This window comes from Aplysia californica, unplaced genomic scaffold (genome assembly GCF_000002075.1).
Source record: "Aplysia californica isolate F4 #8 unplaced genomic scaffold, AplCal3.0 scaffold00470, whole genome shotgun sequence".
In the NCBI taxonomy this organism is placed as follows: domain Eukaryota; kingdom Metazoa; phylum Mollusca; class Gastropoda; order Aplysiida; family Aplysiidae; genus Aplysia; species Aplysia californica.
In genome coordinates this window covers 409,828-426,244 of record NW_004797740.1, presented here as the reverse complement: position 1 = coordinate 426,244, position 16,417 = coordinate 409,828, and the positions used below count along the sequence as shown (strand labels likewise).

At 38.2% G+C, this 16,417-nt stretch overlaps 1 protein-coding gene across 1 annotated transcript in view; it reads right to left on the bottom strand.

The window, feature by feature from the left end:
- Nucleotides 1-12,695: 12,695 nt before the first annotated feature.
- Nucleotides 12,696-16,417, bottom strand: part of LOC101855127 (glutathione S-transferase C-terminal domain-containing protein) — a gene marked incomplete in the record, with an annotated part of 29,884 nt that continues 26,162 nt past the window's right edge. Inside the window, 2 exon segments of the mRNA XM_035971608.1 lie at nucleotides 12,696-13,232; nucleotides 14,818-14,881. Coding sequence (XP_035827501.1) covers nucleotides 13,084-13,232; nucleotides 14,818-14,881 — 213 coding nt within the window.

Below are 16,417 nucleotides of genomic sequence, written 5' to 3'. Positions count from 1 at the left end.
ACTCCAGGTTTTTACATGTTGTAGCTACACAAGGCTTATCATGGGTCATTGATGGTATTTGCCTTGAAAATTATGTTTGTGCCTATGTTTGATGAATAGGTACTGAGAGGGCATTCATTACTGTTGGTGTCAACTGTTTCTCTTTTGAAGTTTCTGTGGATGCCTGTGATTGTTTTTGTAGTAATGTTAGAGATTTTCTCATTCAAAAGTTTACTCAGAATGAAGGCCATAAGCCCATATACCAAAATTTCATATATATGGAAAACAGAGTTTTTGAGGAGATTGTTATTGATATGATTTTCATATACTGTTTTATAGCCCCTGCAGTTCATAGCATTTCTCTTTGAACCTTCTGACAATTGTCCTGTGAAACTGGCAGAAACAATGATTTCTCAAGCCCTGTTACTTTGTCTGATGTTTGTCTAAAGGTATCTTACTTTTAAGATAAATGATTTGGATTGTGATAGATCACTGCATTTTTTTCTGATTTTTTTTTTCTCTGTTAACCTTCCTTCCTTCTTATTTCCTGACATTCCTTTTTTGCTGTTGTTGTTCTAAAGGTTAGAGTGGCTTTGGTGGAAGGGCCTCCTTTTTCTCTTTCTTTTTTTTGTTGTGTGCATTGTCTGTCATTTTACTTCTTTTTTTTTGGTGCTCTGCAAGACTTTCCAAATATTGACATGCTTCTTGTTATTCAGATAGTCACAAAACACACATTGTGATAAAGAACTGAAGGTGTAGTAGATGAACATGACTTTCATTTGTGGTCTCTGCATGCATAATTTGGTGAGTGCTTTGCCTTCCGAATAACTCTTTGTGGGTGGTTGGTGGGTGTTCTGGTGTGGTCTGCTCCTTCTTTCCTATCAGACATCTGTCATCTTTATCTCTCTTCCTTCTTTTTGGCGTTTGTTACTCTCTTGTAACACCTCTATCTTCAGCACTTATATGACCTTATTGTGTTGCAAGTATCGTAAAATTTAAACTAAAGCGAATAACCCTTTGTATCTAAAGCATTAACGTGCTCAAGGAGAGAGTGATTCTTATAATATCCCGAAAGCTCTCAAATCTAGTGCAGTTTTTTTTTGCATCCTTTAGTCCGGCAGCAAGCTTTCCTCAAGTTCCTTGTGTACACTGTTTTGAAGATTAGCATGACCAAAGATAGTTAATACCGAAGGATGTACTATCTTTGGTGTGACTGCGGTTGGTGGGTGGTTAGCAATTGCTGTGGCTTGGTTTGCTCCTTCTTTCCGAAGTAACAAACATCTATCTTCCTTATCTCTTCTTCCTCTTTTTTTTTGTTTATCATTCTCTTGTAACACCTCTACTTTTCAGTACTTCTATGACCTTATTGTATTGCAAGTGCTGTAAAACTTTGACTGAAACTAAAAAACAAAACAAAAAAACCCCTCTTAAACCATGTGTAGTTTCTCTTTACATTTTTCGATCTTTCAAACTTTACTCTAGAAGCTCTTTGTGTACACTGTTTTGAAGATTAACTTGACTGTGGTAAGAAGATGGGGTGTACATCCTTGTTTTTCATTCTGGTCCTTTCCGAAAAATACAAGCAAGTTTTTGAGAGTGCTGATAAAGGCCTGTTGCTGATGTTTAGGAAAAATGTTTCTAGAATAGAACAGGAGTTTCTGTTTCCACTTTACTAAGGTGTTAATGTCTGTCTGTCTGTCTTGCTCTTCTCCTGCTCTACATGGCATGTTGTCTTTTCAGTTAGCTTCTCTTTTCTCAAACTCCATTTAAACCCAGCAATTCTGAGTGCCTTGTCTATGTGGCCACTTTACTTCACTGCTCTCCTGATCTTCACAACTTTTCTCTCTCCCTTAGGCTACTATGTGGTAGAGGGACATAAGGGTGGAAAAGCAGACGGTTTAAGGGCATTACTGGTAGATCTTGCTTCTTAATCCCTTCGGTGCCGGCCTCACACTTTCAGTTCTCCAGGACCGGAGCTGCCGCCAACTTTCCAACTATGTGAGATATGAGTTGAATAACTCTGCCTCTAGTAAAGTTATAGTTATAAAACTTCATCAAACTGTTAAGAATATGTTTCCCTATGCCATACACGATTTTCATTGGAAAAAATATTCACGTTTGAGTTATTTAAGCGTAATCAGTTAGGCAATAGTAAGCTCTTGTCCAGTTTTTAAAACACATTTTATTGCTCTCCACATTTAATTGCCAGAAATCAGAAGCAAAATATCGAAATGAAACTAGTTGATTAGTTAATGAAAACATGAATATATTTAGGGAAACATCAACAGGCATTTGTATAGATCATTTCATTCATGAGTATACTCGTCTGCAGCCTTGGGGAAGCAGTTGGGCGTCTCGAGTATTCTTATTCGCGTTCCCGTTGGTGATAAAGATAAGATGGATAATACGTGTGGCATCGCGGTGAAATTTGGCGCTCATCAGGATAATGAAATGAAATAATTTTTCTTTGGATTTTACTGAAAATCGTTAAGTCACAAAAAAGCATGCAAGTTTCTAAAGACACTCAAGTTTTGGAAGTCAGCAAAATTTGACGGCCATATTTTAGCTAATTTTACCTCTGAGATCAGGCGATCCCCATCTCTTTCAGTGACAAATATCTTGACTTCTATTCAATTTAGATGAGCTTTTGTTTTTATCAAAAGATTACTTCAAACTTGTTTACTTGTGTGAAGGACCGACATCACTGCACAAGGGGCATCCCCAAAGCGCTCCGTCCCCTGAAGAAGCACATCTCGAAGTGAGTAGATGCTGACCGTTCCATGCAATGGTTGATTCCATAGCCTTCTAAAGATAAGATTCATAAACAAGCTGTAGGACTCCTTAAGCCCTAAAATTGAGGAGCGCCTGATTCCACTGTGTTGTACACATATACTTTATTGTTCCTATGGGGGAAAGAATTTTAGGAGTTTTCAACGGCTTGAATGACACAGAAATATTTATTTATAAATCTTACAAAAGAAAGTGTGTAAACTGATTGTGCTCCTTATCACTAGACGTTGTTACAAAACAATTTCTGCCCTCAATTGTCTCTTCTGACATGTTCTTCTGAGGACTGGGTTAAGGAAATAAGAGATGGATAGTTCACTAAAGTTCAGGATTTAAATCTTTCGAATGTTTTCCAATATGTTGTTCTGCATACTAATTTATTTCAGTTTTATTGTGCAGACGTTGCTGTTGTAAAGAAAATGAAATTTTTTAAAGTGTATTATTTTTATCGAAGATTTCAACATGCAACATGTGTTTGAATATATATGTATGTATATTATCTTAGCTGCTCCATTTTCTTTCCCCACTGTTCGGTGTAGTGTTTTGTGTTACTCTTGAAGTTGATTGATTTCTTGTGTGATTTGATAAAAGTTTCTATAATTACTGTCTTCTTCTGCTACTGTTATGCTACCGCTGCCTGTTATTCATACATATTCTACCTCCCTCCTTCTTGGATGATGACCTGAAAGCATTTTTGGGGGAAGAGGGGGGTCTGTGTTCCATGAACAGTTCATGTTCATGAGAAGTAACAAAAATGGCATGCATTTGGCATTTTTTAGTACAATTTTTTCAGTTTGGTTTGTTCCAAAAAATATTATACCTAAAATTTAAAAGCTTCTCAGCACACGAAATTGTGACCCAGAGCAGGCTGAGGGACTAATCTGCTTTCCCATTAAATGGCGGTGCAAATTTCTCAGTGAAGAGGGTGCCTACCTTGTCTTCTGTCCTGCTTTCTTTCGTGCTGATCTATCGACTGAGACTCTGAACAGGTGAGGCTCTTTGCAGTGGTTCTAAGAGGATGTGAGTTCGATTCCTGTGTAGAGAAGCTGTTTTATCTAGTATCTGTGGCTACCTGCTGAGATTCAAAGTCCCACAAAGTAGGCTGTGATAGGCAGGGTCTAATCAGCCCACCTCCTAAAAAATGATGTATACATTGAAGTGAGGGGGACGTCAAACATATCCGATGATATTGAAGATCATTTTTGTAACATCTGCTCCCATGTGAAAGCAGGTCTAGTCTCTACACGTAAATGTAAGTACAAATTCGTAAATGCACAACACATTACATACGATAAAAATGTAGTCTTTGTTCACATATATGTTCTCCCTGAAGAAACAACACACATTTACTGTCATTTCACATTCATGAGATACAGATCTAGCTCAAAAAGAGAGTCTCCTGAAGCCCCTGCTTTGGAGTAGGCATGTTTTTGGCTGGAATTGGGGAAAACTTGAGGAGGGGGGGGAGAAGAAAGACATTTTTTAGAGATTGGCCTTGCACTACGCTACTCCTTTGGAGTCTCCTGTTCTAAATAATCAGACTGAAGCGGCTGTAACCAGAAACTGAAGTCACCTCTCTCTCTCCTCTTTTTGTTGTATGTTACTTTCTGATAACCTTGGATTCTTTGGCACTTAATGACCTAATTGTGTTGAAAGTGGCAAAAATTGTATATACTATCACTTAAACTAACCCCTCCCCTCTCAAACAAAAAAAACTTTATGCTCTGCAGTTTTTAGATCGGTATCAGTGCCCTGAAGTTAGTGGGTCATTTGACATTTGTCATCCATGTCAGTGTGTGTTTTTCATCTTTCTTCAGGAAATTGTTGCTCCTTTTCCAGGGTTATTTTCAGTCTCACAGCTACTGTCATTATGAGTTCCCTGAGTAATTTGGCCATTTTCTTTTCGTCCATTGACTAGTATAGTAATATGGTTTTAGCTCAACTGCAACAATAACTGTTTCAGATTTTATTTTATTTTTTGTCCGTATCAATGAACAGTCTGTCTCTCAATACTGTCATCACCAGGTAGGCAACAGGGGCATGGGGACAGGGAGAAGGTTGCTTTTGCAGGTAGTTGGAGGGTGCCTCTTGTAGGTCCGATTTTCCCTCTATTGCTTCTGTCTCTTACTTTTTCCCAGCACTAAATGACCTTCACTGTGTCCGTGTTCATAAAGTAAGTGTTGGAGGTAGAGCCCACACCCACCCCCGAAATATAGAGATCAGAGGTGAATGTTTTGTGGTTTCCTATCCCTCGTGTTGTTGATGTTGGATTGTTGGCCCTGGCTGGTGATTTCTTTTTTTCTTCACCCCCCCCTCCCCCAATGTAACGTGAAAGTTGTACAGTAGTCTCTGCCTAAATGTACGGTGCTCAGGAGGGCTACTTAGTACTTAATGTGTGTTTATACGGAGCATGCATTTACGTGAACCTTTGCAATGGGAGGAAGGGATGCAACCATCTCATTGCCATTGATATTCTACTTCTAGTGACCTCCCTTGGGGTGGGGGGGGTCACTTTGGCTGAGAATGTGACGACATGTGACTGTTTTGTGAAGGATTCCCCGACTAGGATAAAGAATACAAAGGCGTTAGATGGGGGGAAGAAAGACACCCTCAATGTAATGATATGCACCATTATATGTCGGGAACAGATAGCCTAAGAGGAAACTGTTGGTGATAGTCATAGTATAGAGACAGCCGCGCAGCCACGTGGCTTTCCAAGCAACCACACCCGACTGTAAATTCATGGATGACAGCAGAATCACAGGTCTCCACATTCAGAGGAACTTTTCTCTTGTGATTCGTTGAACAAGTACGTTATAAGTTCTTCGAGGGCAGCTGATTAGGCTTACTTGACTAATCTTTAATCCTATAGAGGCCTGTCTAGTGTTTTACAGCATCCATGTGTGTTACGCATCATAGGCCTAGGTCTTACTAAACATTGCATGCGGCAGAAACCTTGTCTCAAAGATACATTGCCAGCAACCAATCAAAACACATTTCTGTCCCCCAACATTTCACCGACCAGTCCTAGACCTATATGTCTGTGGAAAATTGGATGTGAAAACGAATTCCATCACACTCTTTGGGCAGTCTCACCAAATATCTGGTTTTCTTGGCTTGTCTTATGCAAGCTGTGTAGGCTGTAGCGAAAAATTCCCCTTGTCAAGCGTTACCTGTTGGCGCGTTCCGCAGATCGGAGTGTACGTTTAGAAGGAGTGATCATGTGTTTATACGTCTAAATTACATAGTAAAAAACCCGTCATATGATAAAAGCGTGCGTTGGGGCGGAGCGTGCTTTTGTATGACTTGCGTTTAGGCGGAGACTGTTGTAATTTTTTTTGTGTGTGTAGGGCTGTTTGTGTTTCATTGTTTTGCTCAGAAATAAGTAAGGGTGGCTTCGGAGGAGTTGAACGTTGGAAGGTGAATCGGAAAGGTGAATAGAAAGTGGTGTTAGTGTTTAAGATTTATAGTGTATAAGATTTATAGTGTATATAAAAGGAATATCAAAATCAGTAATAGAATGTCTTTATCTGGTATTATTCTTTACATGTTTCATAATTTTCAACATGTATAATCAATTTATGACAGTTTCAAAATTGAATGATGACATTATTGTTTGTATGTAGTGTTGAAGAAATTGGTCTATTTACATGCCTCCGGTTTAGTCCTGTTGTTATTCCTTTGTAATTCTCTAAATCTTAGATGTTCAGATGAATGGAGTGGGTGCTTTGGTGTGGTTTCTTGTCAAAACGTCTATCTATCTTATCTCTCCTCCTTCGTTTCTTTGTATGTTACTCTCTAGTTTCATCTCTATTCTTCGGCATTGATGTGACCTATTTGTGTTACGAGTGCCGTAAAACTCTAATTAAAACTAAAAGATGTATAGATTGTCATCCCTTTTGGAGCCTCCTAAATTGGTATGATTATGTTTTAAAAAATGTTTTCTGCCGAAGTCTGTGTTTTTGATTCCCACTTCTGCATTTAATTGTAAATTGTTTGAATGTGTTATTGCTATGTGATTCTCCTTGTTATGGCAGCTTTATGTAAATGCATGAATTGACTCCCAGGGACTGTTGGTTGTTGCGCGTATAGTGAGGAGAAATAAAGAAAATGGAAGAGCCTTTTATTCTGACAACTGAACTCCCATGTTGGTGCAGAAGCTTTGCTTCTCTTCTTATGTTTTTCCTCACTCTCGTAATCTTGCTGTCTTTGAGTTTCCTTTTCTGTCTCTTCACCTCTCTTCTGGGTTTTTTTTCTTGTATTTCTGTTTTTGTGTCTGTCTCTTTTTTTATTGTATGTCTGTCTCTCTTGCACTCTCATTCTCTTTCTTTCTTTGTTTTTTTTTTTAACATTTTTTTTCTAACCCCCCCCCCCCCCTCTCTCTCTATCCCCTCCCTCTCTCCTTTGTTTTCTTTCTCTCTGCTTCTTACTCCATTTCATTCTATCAATGACATGCTGGATCAAAACAGTGAAATGAGTTTTATTGAGATAAGGTTTTTTTTTAGCTAGATCTTAACCCTGTATTTACTGGCGTCGGTGGTGTAGCAGTTAGGTGTTTCACTTGCTGGAGACCACGTTTTCAATTCCTAGTGGGGAGAAATTTTTATGGAGTATCTGGGTCTTTCTGCCAGAATGTAGTACATGTATCCCTCTCAGCCCGGGTTGGCCCTGACAGGCAGAGGCAGAAGTCTGCTACGTAAATGATCTTAATTATCTTCATGTAGGCGTAAAACGCTTTAAAAAAAAAATTCCACTCTGTATGTAATGTGAAGGCACAGGAGAGAGACTTTCTTTGTTAGGATCTGAAGTATTGGATTTGATTAAGGACTAACAGTAAGGGGGAAAATTGCAATGTCCACTGGGGAAGCAAAGAATTTGGTATGGTTAATGTGTTGTATCTTTGGTTTGTGTGGGTAGTAAAAGTGAAGTCTTTTATTAAGAAATTAAGAATACAGAAGTTAAATTAGGAATTAATGCAGCTTGCATTCTTCACATTGACAGTTAGCATAATTTACTTTTACCTGGGTGGGGAAAGTAAAATAATGGTACTTGTGTACTTGAACATGATATTGAGTCTTTAAATTTTTCTTTAATTTTAATGGAACACTTGTACTGAAGGTTCACGGATGGGTTTTTAGGTTTGGCAGTTTTAGACAGCTTTTATAATTTATTTCTAATGGAATCAAAAAACGTTTACATGCGTATGACATCATGGGTGCTTTGCATGATTAGCCTCATGGAAAAACTGTGAGTTTGTCTCAAAAGAAATGAGGACGGTTGGATGACATCCGTGTTAGGTTTCACTTCTTTTCTATCCCTCTTCTCTTGCTTTTTGTCTGTCTGCTTTATTTTTCCTCTGGGCTAAACAAAGAAATATCATAAATGTCGTGGGTAGAGGAAAAGGAAAAAAGAGAACTCTATCCTTCTTGCTTTTTTAGAGAAAGTCGTGTTGAAATTAAAATAAATATTTACATTAGTTAAAACAAAGAAGAATTTAACTTAAAATTTAACGGTGTATTACAGATAAAGATGTGCAATGCTAAAACAACTCCATGGATGGTACAAAATGATTTATTACCTTATGGGCAGGACTGGCAACTGTAGTGTACTTTCTATGCTCCTTATTGTTAAACACAAAAGACAGTGAGTTTGATTCCAGAAATTGGAAGTCTGTTTTGTCAAGTGTTACAATCATGGGATGATGTATCCGACTTGGCCTTGGTTAGCCGTGACAAGCAGGGTCAAAGCAGCCAGACTCCCAAATGATCTAAACGTGTCATTGGTTGGGGGGGGGGGGGGGGGGGGGGTGTAAACCATTTACAATAAACCAACTTATACCATGCGAGGCCACTAAGTGTGTCTTATTTCTTCATGTTCCATTGTTTCTGTCTTTTTTTTCAGTGGGTGTTTGGAGGGCCTCTGTTGTAGCTCCTACTTTTTTTCTTTCCCTCTTTTCTTTTTGTTTTCTTTTCCTTTACACTAAATTACTGATATAGTGCTAATGTGCTTCTCTTTAGTCACAAGTGTTTTTCTGTGCTCTGGGTGCTGTCATACGGATGTACTCCTCTCCAACTAAATGTGAACCCACCTACTTTTTTTTACCATACTTCACATTTCTATTAATTTTTATGGGGAATTTCTCCTGATTTTGTTTGTCTTACTGAAAAACAATCTACTAAATTCTTTTCTCACACGTAAAGTACCGTATGCCAATGAACTACAAAAGAATGGAAGTGGAAGAGAGATAAAATGTATTTGTGTGTGTAAATGCGTTTTTTCAGTCTCATAAACTAGACAGTCAGCACTTTTCCTTAAATCGTGTGTTCTGTCGGATTATATGTGTTTTCTTCCAAGAATGGCATTTATTTGCTTATCTTTTATTCCATATACACAAAACCATCCCTTTACTCATCACTTGAATGTTTGAGAATGTTTCATAAAGTTACGGAAAATATATTTTTGGGGGGAAATAACTATGAAAGTCACATTTAGAAGAGCAAAACAGGACCACAATTATTGACCTTGTAGTTCTTTGAGGTTGTGAACTGTGGTGGTACTTTGATGAGCTGTTTGTTTGTGCATTTAACTTATGGCAGGTGTGTTTGTCAGTTGATGTTGGCATGTATTTCATTTACTATTTACATTCACTTGTATCTTTGACTTTGAGTATGCCGAGAGAAGGTTGGATTAAGTATATATATATATATGTTTTGTATTAACATGATATGATAAATGATATGAGCTCATGCATACAGTGAGGAATACTAGGTCATTAGACTCCTCAGTTAGAGAGTGGTTTTTACTAATTATGTGTGCATGTACAGTCAGGCACAGATAATTGAAACACATCAAGGATTGACAAACGAATGTTTTGCAGCATCCATAATTCAGGTTAAATTAACTGATAACGAAAAAGTAAAGAGATACCAGACAGAAAATTGTATGAGCTAGCCATGCTATCGAGTGTTCATGTTATCTGTGCCTAGCAGATCCATTTAATGAGCGACATTATCGGTTTCTGTGGTGCAAAGGTAAGGTTCTTCACCTAGAGTGCAGAAGACATCTTTTTATTTCCCGCCAATGGAAGTTCAATCAGTCGAAAATCTGTCCGTCAGCTGGCATTCTGTGTCCCATTCACCCAAAGTGGATGGTTGATGGGTGTTCTGGTGTGGTTTGTTCTTTCTTTCCTATCAAACATTTATCGTCTTGATCTTTTCTCTTTCTTTTTTGTTTATTACTCTCTTGTAACACCTCTAATCTTTGACACTTATTAGACCTTACTGTGCTGCAATTGCTGTAAATGCCTACTTACTAAAACTATTCACCCCAAATTGGCTCTGATAAGCAGAGTTAGAGCAGCCCACCCTCTGATAGATATAAAAATTGTGCCAATAGGACTGTTTTGGTCACAACTAGTTCAGTTTTTGCCTCATTTTGCTTTATTTTCATTCATAATTAGCTTATTTAAATCTCTGAATAATTTGTTCTTTTTAAATTCACTCCTTTTTTTTTTTTTACTAGTGGCGGCTTTGGTTTTAGATTTACTGAAACTTTCTAGCCCACCTTGTATAAGTAGTATAAGTGAAGTCAACAATTCTGCTGCCTCCTTTGAGTTGAAAAAAGCCTCCCCCTTCCTCAAATCCTTGTGATGTAATTATGTTTAACCCTATCCGTACGCCTGGGATCATTTTGTACCCCAGGGGTTGTATTCTTCATATTTTAAAATACTTATAGTGCGAAGATCTCTTTGAAACTTTCAATATTTCTCAAAAAAATAATTTTGACAGACTGCTATGCAAAGCGTACAGATTGGATTAACGAGTAAATTTCCTCTTTGGAAAGTGGGGGCACAGAATTCCCCACGTTGTATAGATACGATAGTAAAACACGATGTATGGATAGGGTTAATAATGTCAATGCTAATTTTGCTGAAGCTGTTCATCACTCTGGTACTGCTTTGTTTAAACCCCAAACTAAGCAATGGTTGGAAAATGGCCTTCTCGTTGAATTTGATTATATCTCAATTGGCTACAAAGTTACGAATCTTTTTGTAAAAAATTTTTTTGGAGCAAATTACATTTGTAATGTTTTAAAGGAAAAAAATATAACAATACTATGCTCATATTGAGGAAAGAAATTCAACCCGTCTTTTCCTATGGCTTGGTTCATTACTGTTGTGCACAGAGGACCCAGGTTGAGTTCAGGGAGGTAGTTATTATAATGAATATCTCCATCTGTTAGGATACTGTATCTCGCTCAGCTCTGATTGGCTCTAACAGGCAGGGTCAAAGCAGCACACCTCCTAAATGACAAATTATGTGGATGGGAGCATAAAGCATTAACACCCCCCCCCAGGAGCGCATGTGCTATATTAGGTACATTAAATTATGACATTGATACGGTATCAGAAAATAGGTATCCTTGGTGGACCATAATTCAATGTTCTCTATCAGACTAGACTTTTCTGTCTAGAAGCAGACCTATTACAAATCTTTCTAAAATAAGTCGATCTATATCGAATATTTCCATGTACCATTTCAAATTTCATTCTCTTTTAACACTAATCAAGTTCAGGTTAGAGAGGGTTAATAGTTAGACGTTGAACAGTTTGTTTGCATGGCTATCTCTCTTTAGATGACAAACGAAGTTTGTTTGCAAGGTTATCACTGTTGCCTTCATGCCTTGGTCTTGAGCTTGGGGGGGGGGGGGGGATCTTGAAGGACAGCCGTTGAGATAACATTCTTTTTTAATCCCCACTTGAGGTCAGGAGCTTCTGCCAGCTGACAGTTCAGTTGCATTGTACCGGTATATGTTATTCACAGGACCATCTTTTTCTATGTCTACGCTACTGCAGCTGAAACTCAACTATTTCTTGTCTTGTTTTGACTGAAGTACAGACCAGGAGTTTGAATAAAGCAGTAGTTTGTGGCATCATATTGTTGAATTTGGGGGAAGGCCAGGCTTTTTTCGTCTCTATATTATATGCAGCTTCTGAACATGTCCAACTTTTTTATGGCAGCCTTTCTCTACTCCAACTGTGGAGTTAGTGGTTGAAGGAGATAGAAAAATGGCCAGCGAAGTCCAGAAAGGTGCTACACCTTGTTTGCTTCTAAGGGTGTCACTCTTTTGAAATTGCACGATAGATTTTTGTGTTGATGTTCAGCTTTTGCACTGTTTTCTTTTTCAAAAAGAGAAATAAAAACCAAATTTAGAAAAGGACACTTAAATTTAGGTCATGTCTCTTAGATAATTTCACAGTATTGAAAGAAGTTAACGTCATTCACATTATAGTCCCACAACTGAGCTAATTGTGCCGAAAAAAATTGTTGTACGATATGTCCTTCCATGATGGTAGAAACAATTTGCTTCTGTCATAAGTCTTCTGTACCACTCCATGTGGAGGGTTCATGTGACTTCTTGGCAACTCCTTTGCCCACCACTTCATTCCAGCTGACCTTCTCACTCCCCTGGGAGGGCATGCAGTGTTATGGCCAGTCACCATGATTGATTTACGGATGTTTGGTGTGAAAAAATAACTTTGCTTATATTTATAATGACACCCTGCGATGTTGGGTGTTTTTTTGTTTTTGTTTCTCTCTGCATTTCAAGTTTGAGAATCCCTGCCCAATACTGTTTCAAACTATTTGTTTTGTTGATGTTTCTGACTCCAATTGTTCCACTTGTCCCAGCAATGTTTTCAAAAAGATGTTAATGATCCTATAAATGACCTTGTTCAGTTGTGATGTCTTGTTATTGTACATATTTTTGTTATGATGACACTGATGAACTCATGACGATGATATTTTTATGACAAGAAATAAAATTATAAAAATCAAGTCTGTTTGTTCTTTGTTAGTGTGTTCTAGAAGTTCTATGGTCACAAATGTATTTTCAAATTTGTAAGAAATGTTAAAACACCACACATGATATAGATTTGAAATGAATTTATTTTCTTTTTTTCAAACAGTCTCATTAAAGGACATAACATTTTCTTACTACCCTCATGTACCACAAAACATTTTCTTTACTCTCCTGAGCAACAAGACAGTTGCAACTCATAGTGTCACAAAGACATGCACTGAAAATCCTTATAACAGCCATATTAATAATATTGTCAGAGAATTGTCTCATACAACCATGGCCACAGGCAAAGCAATAGACTATCAGAAGACACACTCTCTCTCTCTCTCATTCTGTCTGTCTCTCTCCCTCTCTCACTGTCTCTTTGTCGCCCTCCCCTCTTCCCCTCCCTCCCTCACACACAAGTGCCACTCAAGACAAAACACCCTTGCCCCGAAGTCACTATCAACCAGCTGATCACAATGACCGTTGACTCGGTACTCCTATCAACAAGTTGTTCTTGGGTGAGCAGCTGAGTGGTTGCAAGGAGCACAGACAGACCTGATAGCCTTGCTGCCTGGCAAACTCAGCTCGGTCAGTGTCCACAAGGTTCATACACGTTCGCCCTGAGGAAGGAGAGAATTCCGAAATCATCAAAATCAGTTTTATTCAGTTTTTGTAAGAATATATAATTATAAATGGCACCCGCAACACAATTAGGTCTAAGTCTAAGTAAAATAAAGTAGATTAGAGGTGGTACTAGAGAGTAATACAAAGAAAAGGAGGAGGAGCGATACAAATCACAGATATTTGATAAGGAAATATAAAAAGCAAACAACATCAGAGCACCCGTCAACCACCCACAAGATCAAAATCAATTTATACTTGGAGTAAAGAGCCCAAAGAAAGCACACTGTTGCAATAGGAGAAGTTACCAGTCCATACAATTTTGAGCCCACTTAAAAATGGGTCCCTAGTATATGGCAAGCAAGCTGTCCAGATGTACCAAGCACATAAGGCAACATTTTTTGTAAAGAGAGAAAAAATTATTTTGTTGTTTAAACAATTGTACAAATATGTATTTTTTCTTCCTTTTTTTTCTTAAACATTTAGAATTTGGCTTTCCTCAAAAATATTTATTGAGCACAAACATCCCATTTCTCAGATCAAGATTTATCAATGTAAAAAAAATCCAAAACATTTGGCCGAAGCCGACTCTTGTCGATTTTGGCCTACCAAGAGATCTTTAACATGCGCAGCTTGCACTCAGGACATCCAAGATTTTCCACCCTTTTCCAAGAAGGCTACGTGTTAAATCTTATCTACCCTAAGATCAGGGGTATGGTTGAAAGACAGCAGTATGAAGGAGCCAAGGAGTAGCAGTAAAAAGGCTGCAGAAAGAGTCAGGCACCCAGAGGAGGAGGCAAAGAGGGAGGAGGTGGGGGTCAGAATTTGGAGACAAAAGCAGACGATAGAACATGGTTAGAGAGCAGGTAAGGAGGTGAAAGGAAAAACATTTTAGAGAAGAAAATTGTTCGTCGCTGTCAGGATTCAAACTCGGAACCTATTGAATGAGAGGCAAACACCTTAACCTCTCGACCTCGAGAGCCCCATTTTTTTCCATCTGAATAGCTGGCCAATGATAAGTGAGTGATAAGAACTTGAGAAGAAGACATGGTCATCATCTGGGTTGGATACACATGCAATGTCATGGGCAAAAATCATCTTATCCCCATTGTCTGGGAAAATCTCATGGGACTGTTTAGTGTCCCGAACAGGGCCAGTATGGGGTTCTCATGTTTGTGCTGACTGGAAAAGACCATTACAGAAATCTGAGAAAATACCCATAATGGATTTACTCTTTCTTCAAAATTTGAAACACAGTATAATGAGAACAAAATATGGGGGCTCACGAGGCCGAGGTCTAGAGGTATGGTGTTCGCCTCTCATTCAAAAGATCCTGAATTCGAAACCGGAGTCTAAAAAATTTCACCTTTCTCCTCCTCCTCCTGTTCTATCACCTGATTTTGTCTCCACTTTCTAAACTAGAGATAATTGAGGCTAATTTAAGCCTCATCAGCTTCGGTAGTATCCGTCCCACTTTTTACAAGGCTGAAAAATTGGGTACAGAATATACCACACTTTGTTGATCTTAGCCAAAAGGCCCTACACTAGATCCCCTCACACTGCCCTGGGAGAATGTTGATTTACCTTGGGTTTCAAGAGCAATGTTGAACTCTGTCTGGTCAGCTGCATGACCAAGGGTCAAGAAATCCTGAAAATCAGAGACATAAAAGAGAATTATGAAATTATACTATTCTCACTACAATCCAACAAAATCTCTCATTCTGAAGTAGAGTGAACCTTGAACCATAAATGAGAGAAAAGAGAAGACAAAAATAATGGTATCATATGTTCTATGCTCCCATAAACACAATTTACATAATTTAAGAGGTAGGTTGCTTTTGCCCAGCCTGTAAGGTCCAACCTTTGTTGAGTGGGACACAGCATCCCAGCACAAAGACGGAGATACTTGATGGGTGGTTGGTGGGTGCCCTGATATAGTTTGCTCCTTCTTTCCTATCAAACGTGTAACGTCCTTAAAATCTTTCCTACTTCCTTTCTGTGTATGTTACTCTTCAGTAACATCTCTGATCCTCAGCACTTCTATGATCTATTTGTGTTGCAAATGCTGTAAAACTCATACTACATCTAAAAGGAGCTCTGTTCTACAAAATAACTTCTCCTCTAGAGAATTGAACTTTTATAGATGCTTACCATTACATCAAAGAGGCTGACAGAAAGAGAAAACTGTACAACCACTTTCCTTGTAAGGTCAAATTTGCAACATTCTATGTAGGTACCAGAAACTAAATTTCAGATCTGTTCCATGTGAATGGTATATGTCCCTTGAGAATTTTGGTACCATTTTTTAATCTCTCAATGTTTAAAAAAACAGCTGTTATTTTGATATAATAATTAAAATATAACGAAATTCGCTAACTGGCTGCAACCCCATGTTTGAAAATAATAAAACAATACCAAGTGCACCAAATATCAACATATGCATAAACATATGGTAATCAATAAGACGCCTAATTTTTTTCTCCAAAACTGTGATATCGTTGCAAATCAGTATTTTATTGCCCCAAGAATGTGGAACTGTTGTATTCTGACAAAAACTCAGAGCCCTGTCTCGGCTGGCATAACACATGCACCCGTGCCGAGTAGTTTGGCTCTATGCCGTGGTACACTGACTGCTATGCTCCCTTGTCGGGGTCATACATTTTCAGAGTTTTGCAGTGGGTGGTTGGCAGGTGCTCTGGTGTGGTTTGCTTCTTCTTTCCTATCAAACATAGATCTATCGTCCTTATCTCCCCTCCTTCTTTTTTATGTTTGTTACTCTCTTGTAACACATCTAATCTTCTGGCGCTCATTTGACCTTATGCAGTTGCAAGCGCCATAAAACCTCTACTAAAACAAACAAAGAGTTTTGCAGAAGGATCAATGCAAAGTAATGCCGAGTCAAAGACTTTACTCCAACAGAAAAAGAACTGATCTTGCTTTTTGTGCTTTTTTTAAGCCAGTATTTGACTTTGACATATTTTGTGTAAAAATAATTATCTTTGAAAAATTTAATTCCAAAGGCTAAAAGTATACCACTTGATAGGTCACTCAACACTCTATAGTTCTCTGCCAATGAAAATATTGTATTTAATTATCTATCCTTCTGTTAAGCATTTAAATGTTTAGGTGTCGATTCTTTAACTCACTTGCGACTGGGCCCTTTCACCAGTCACAAGCGTTGAAG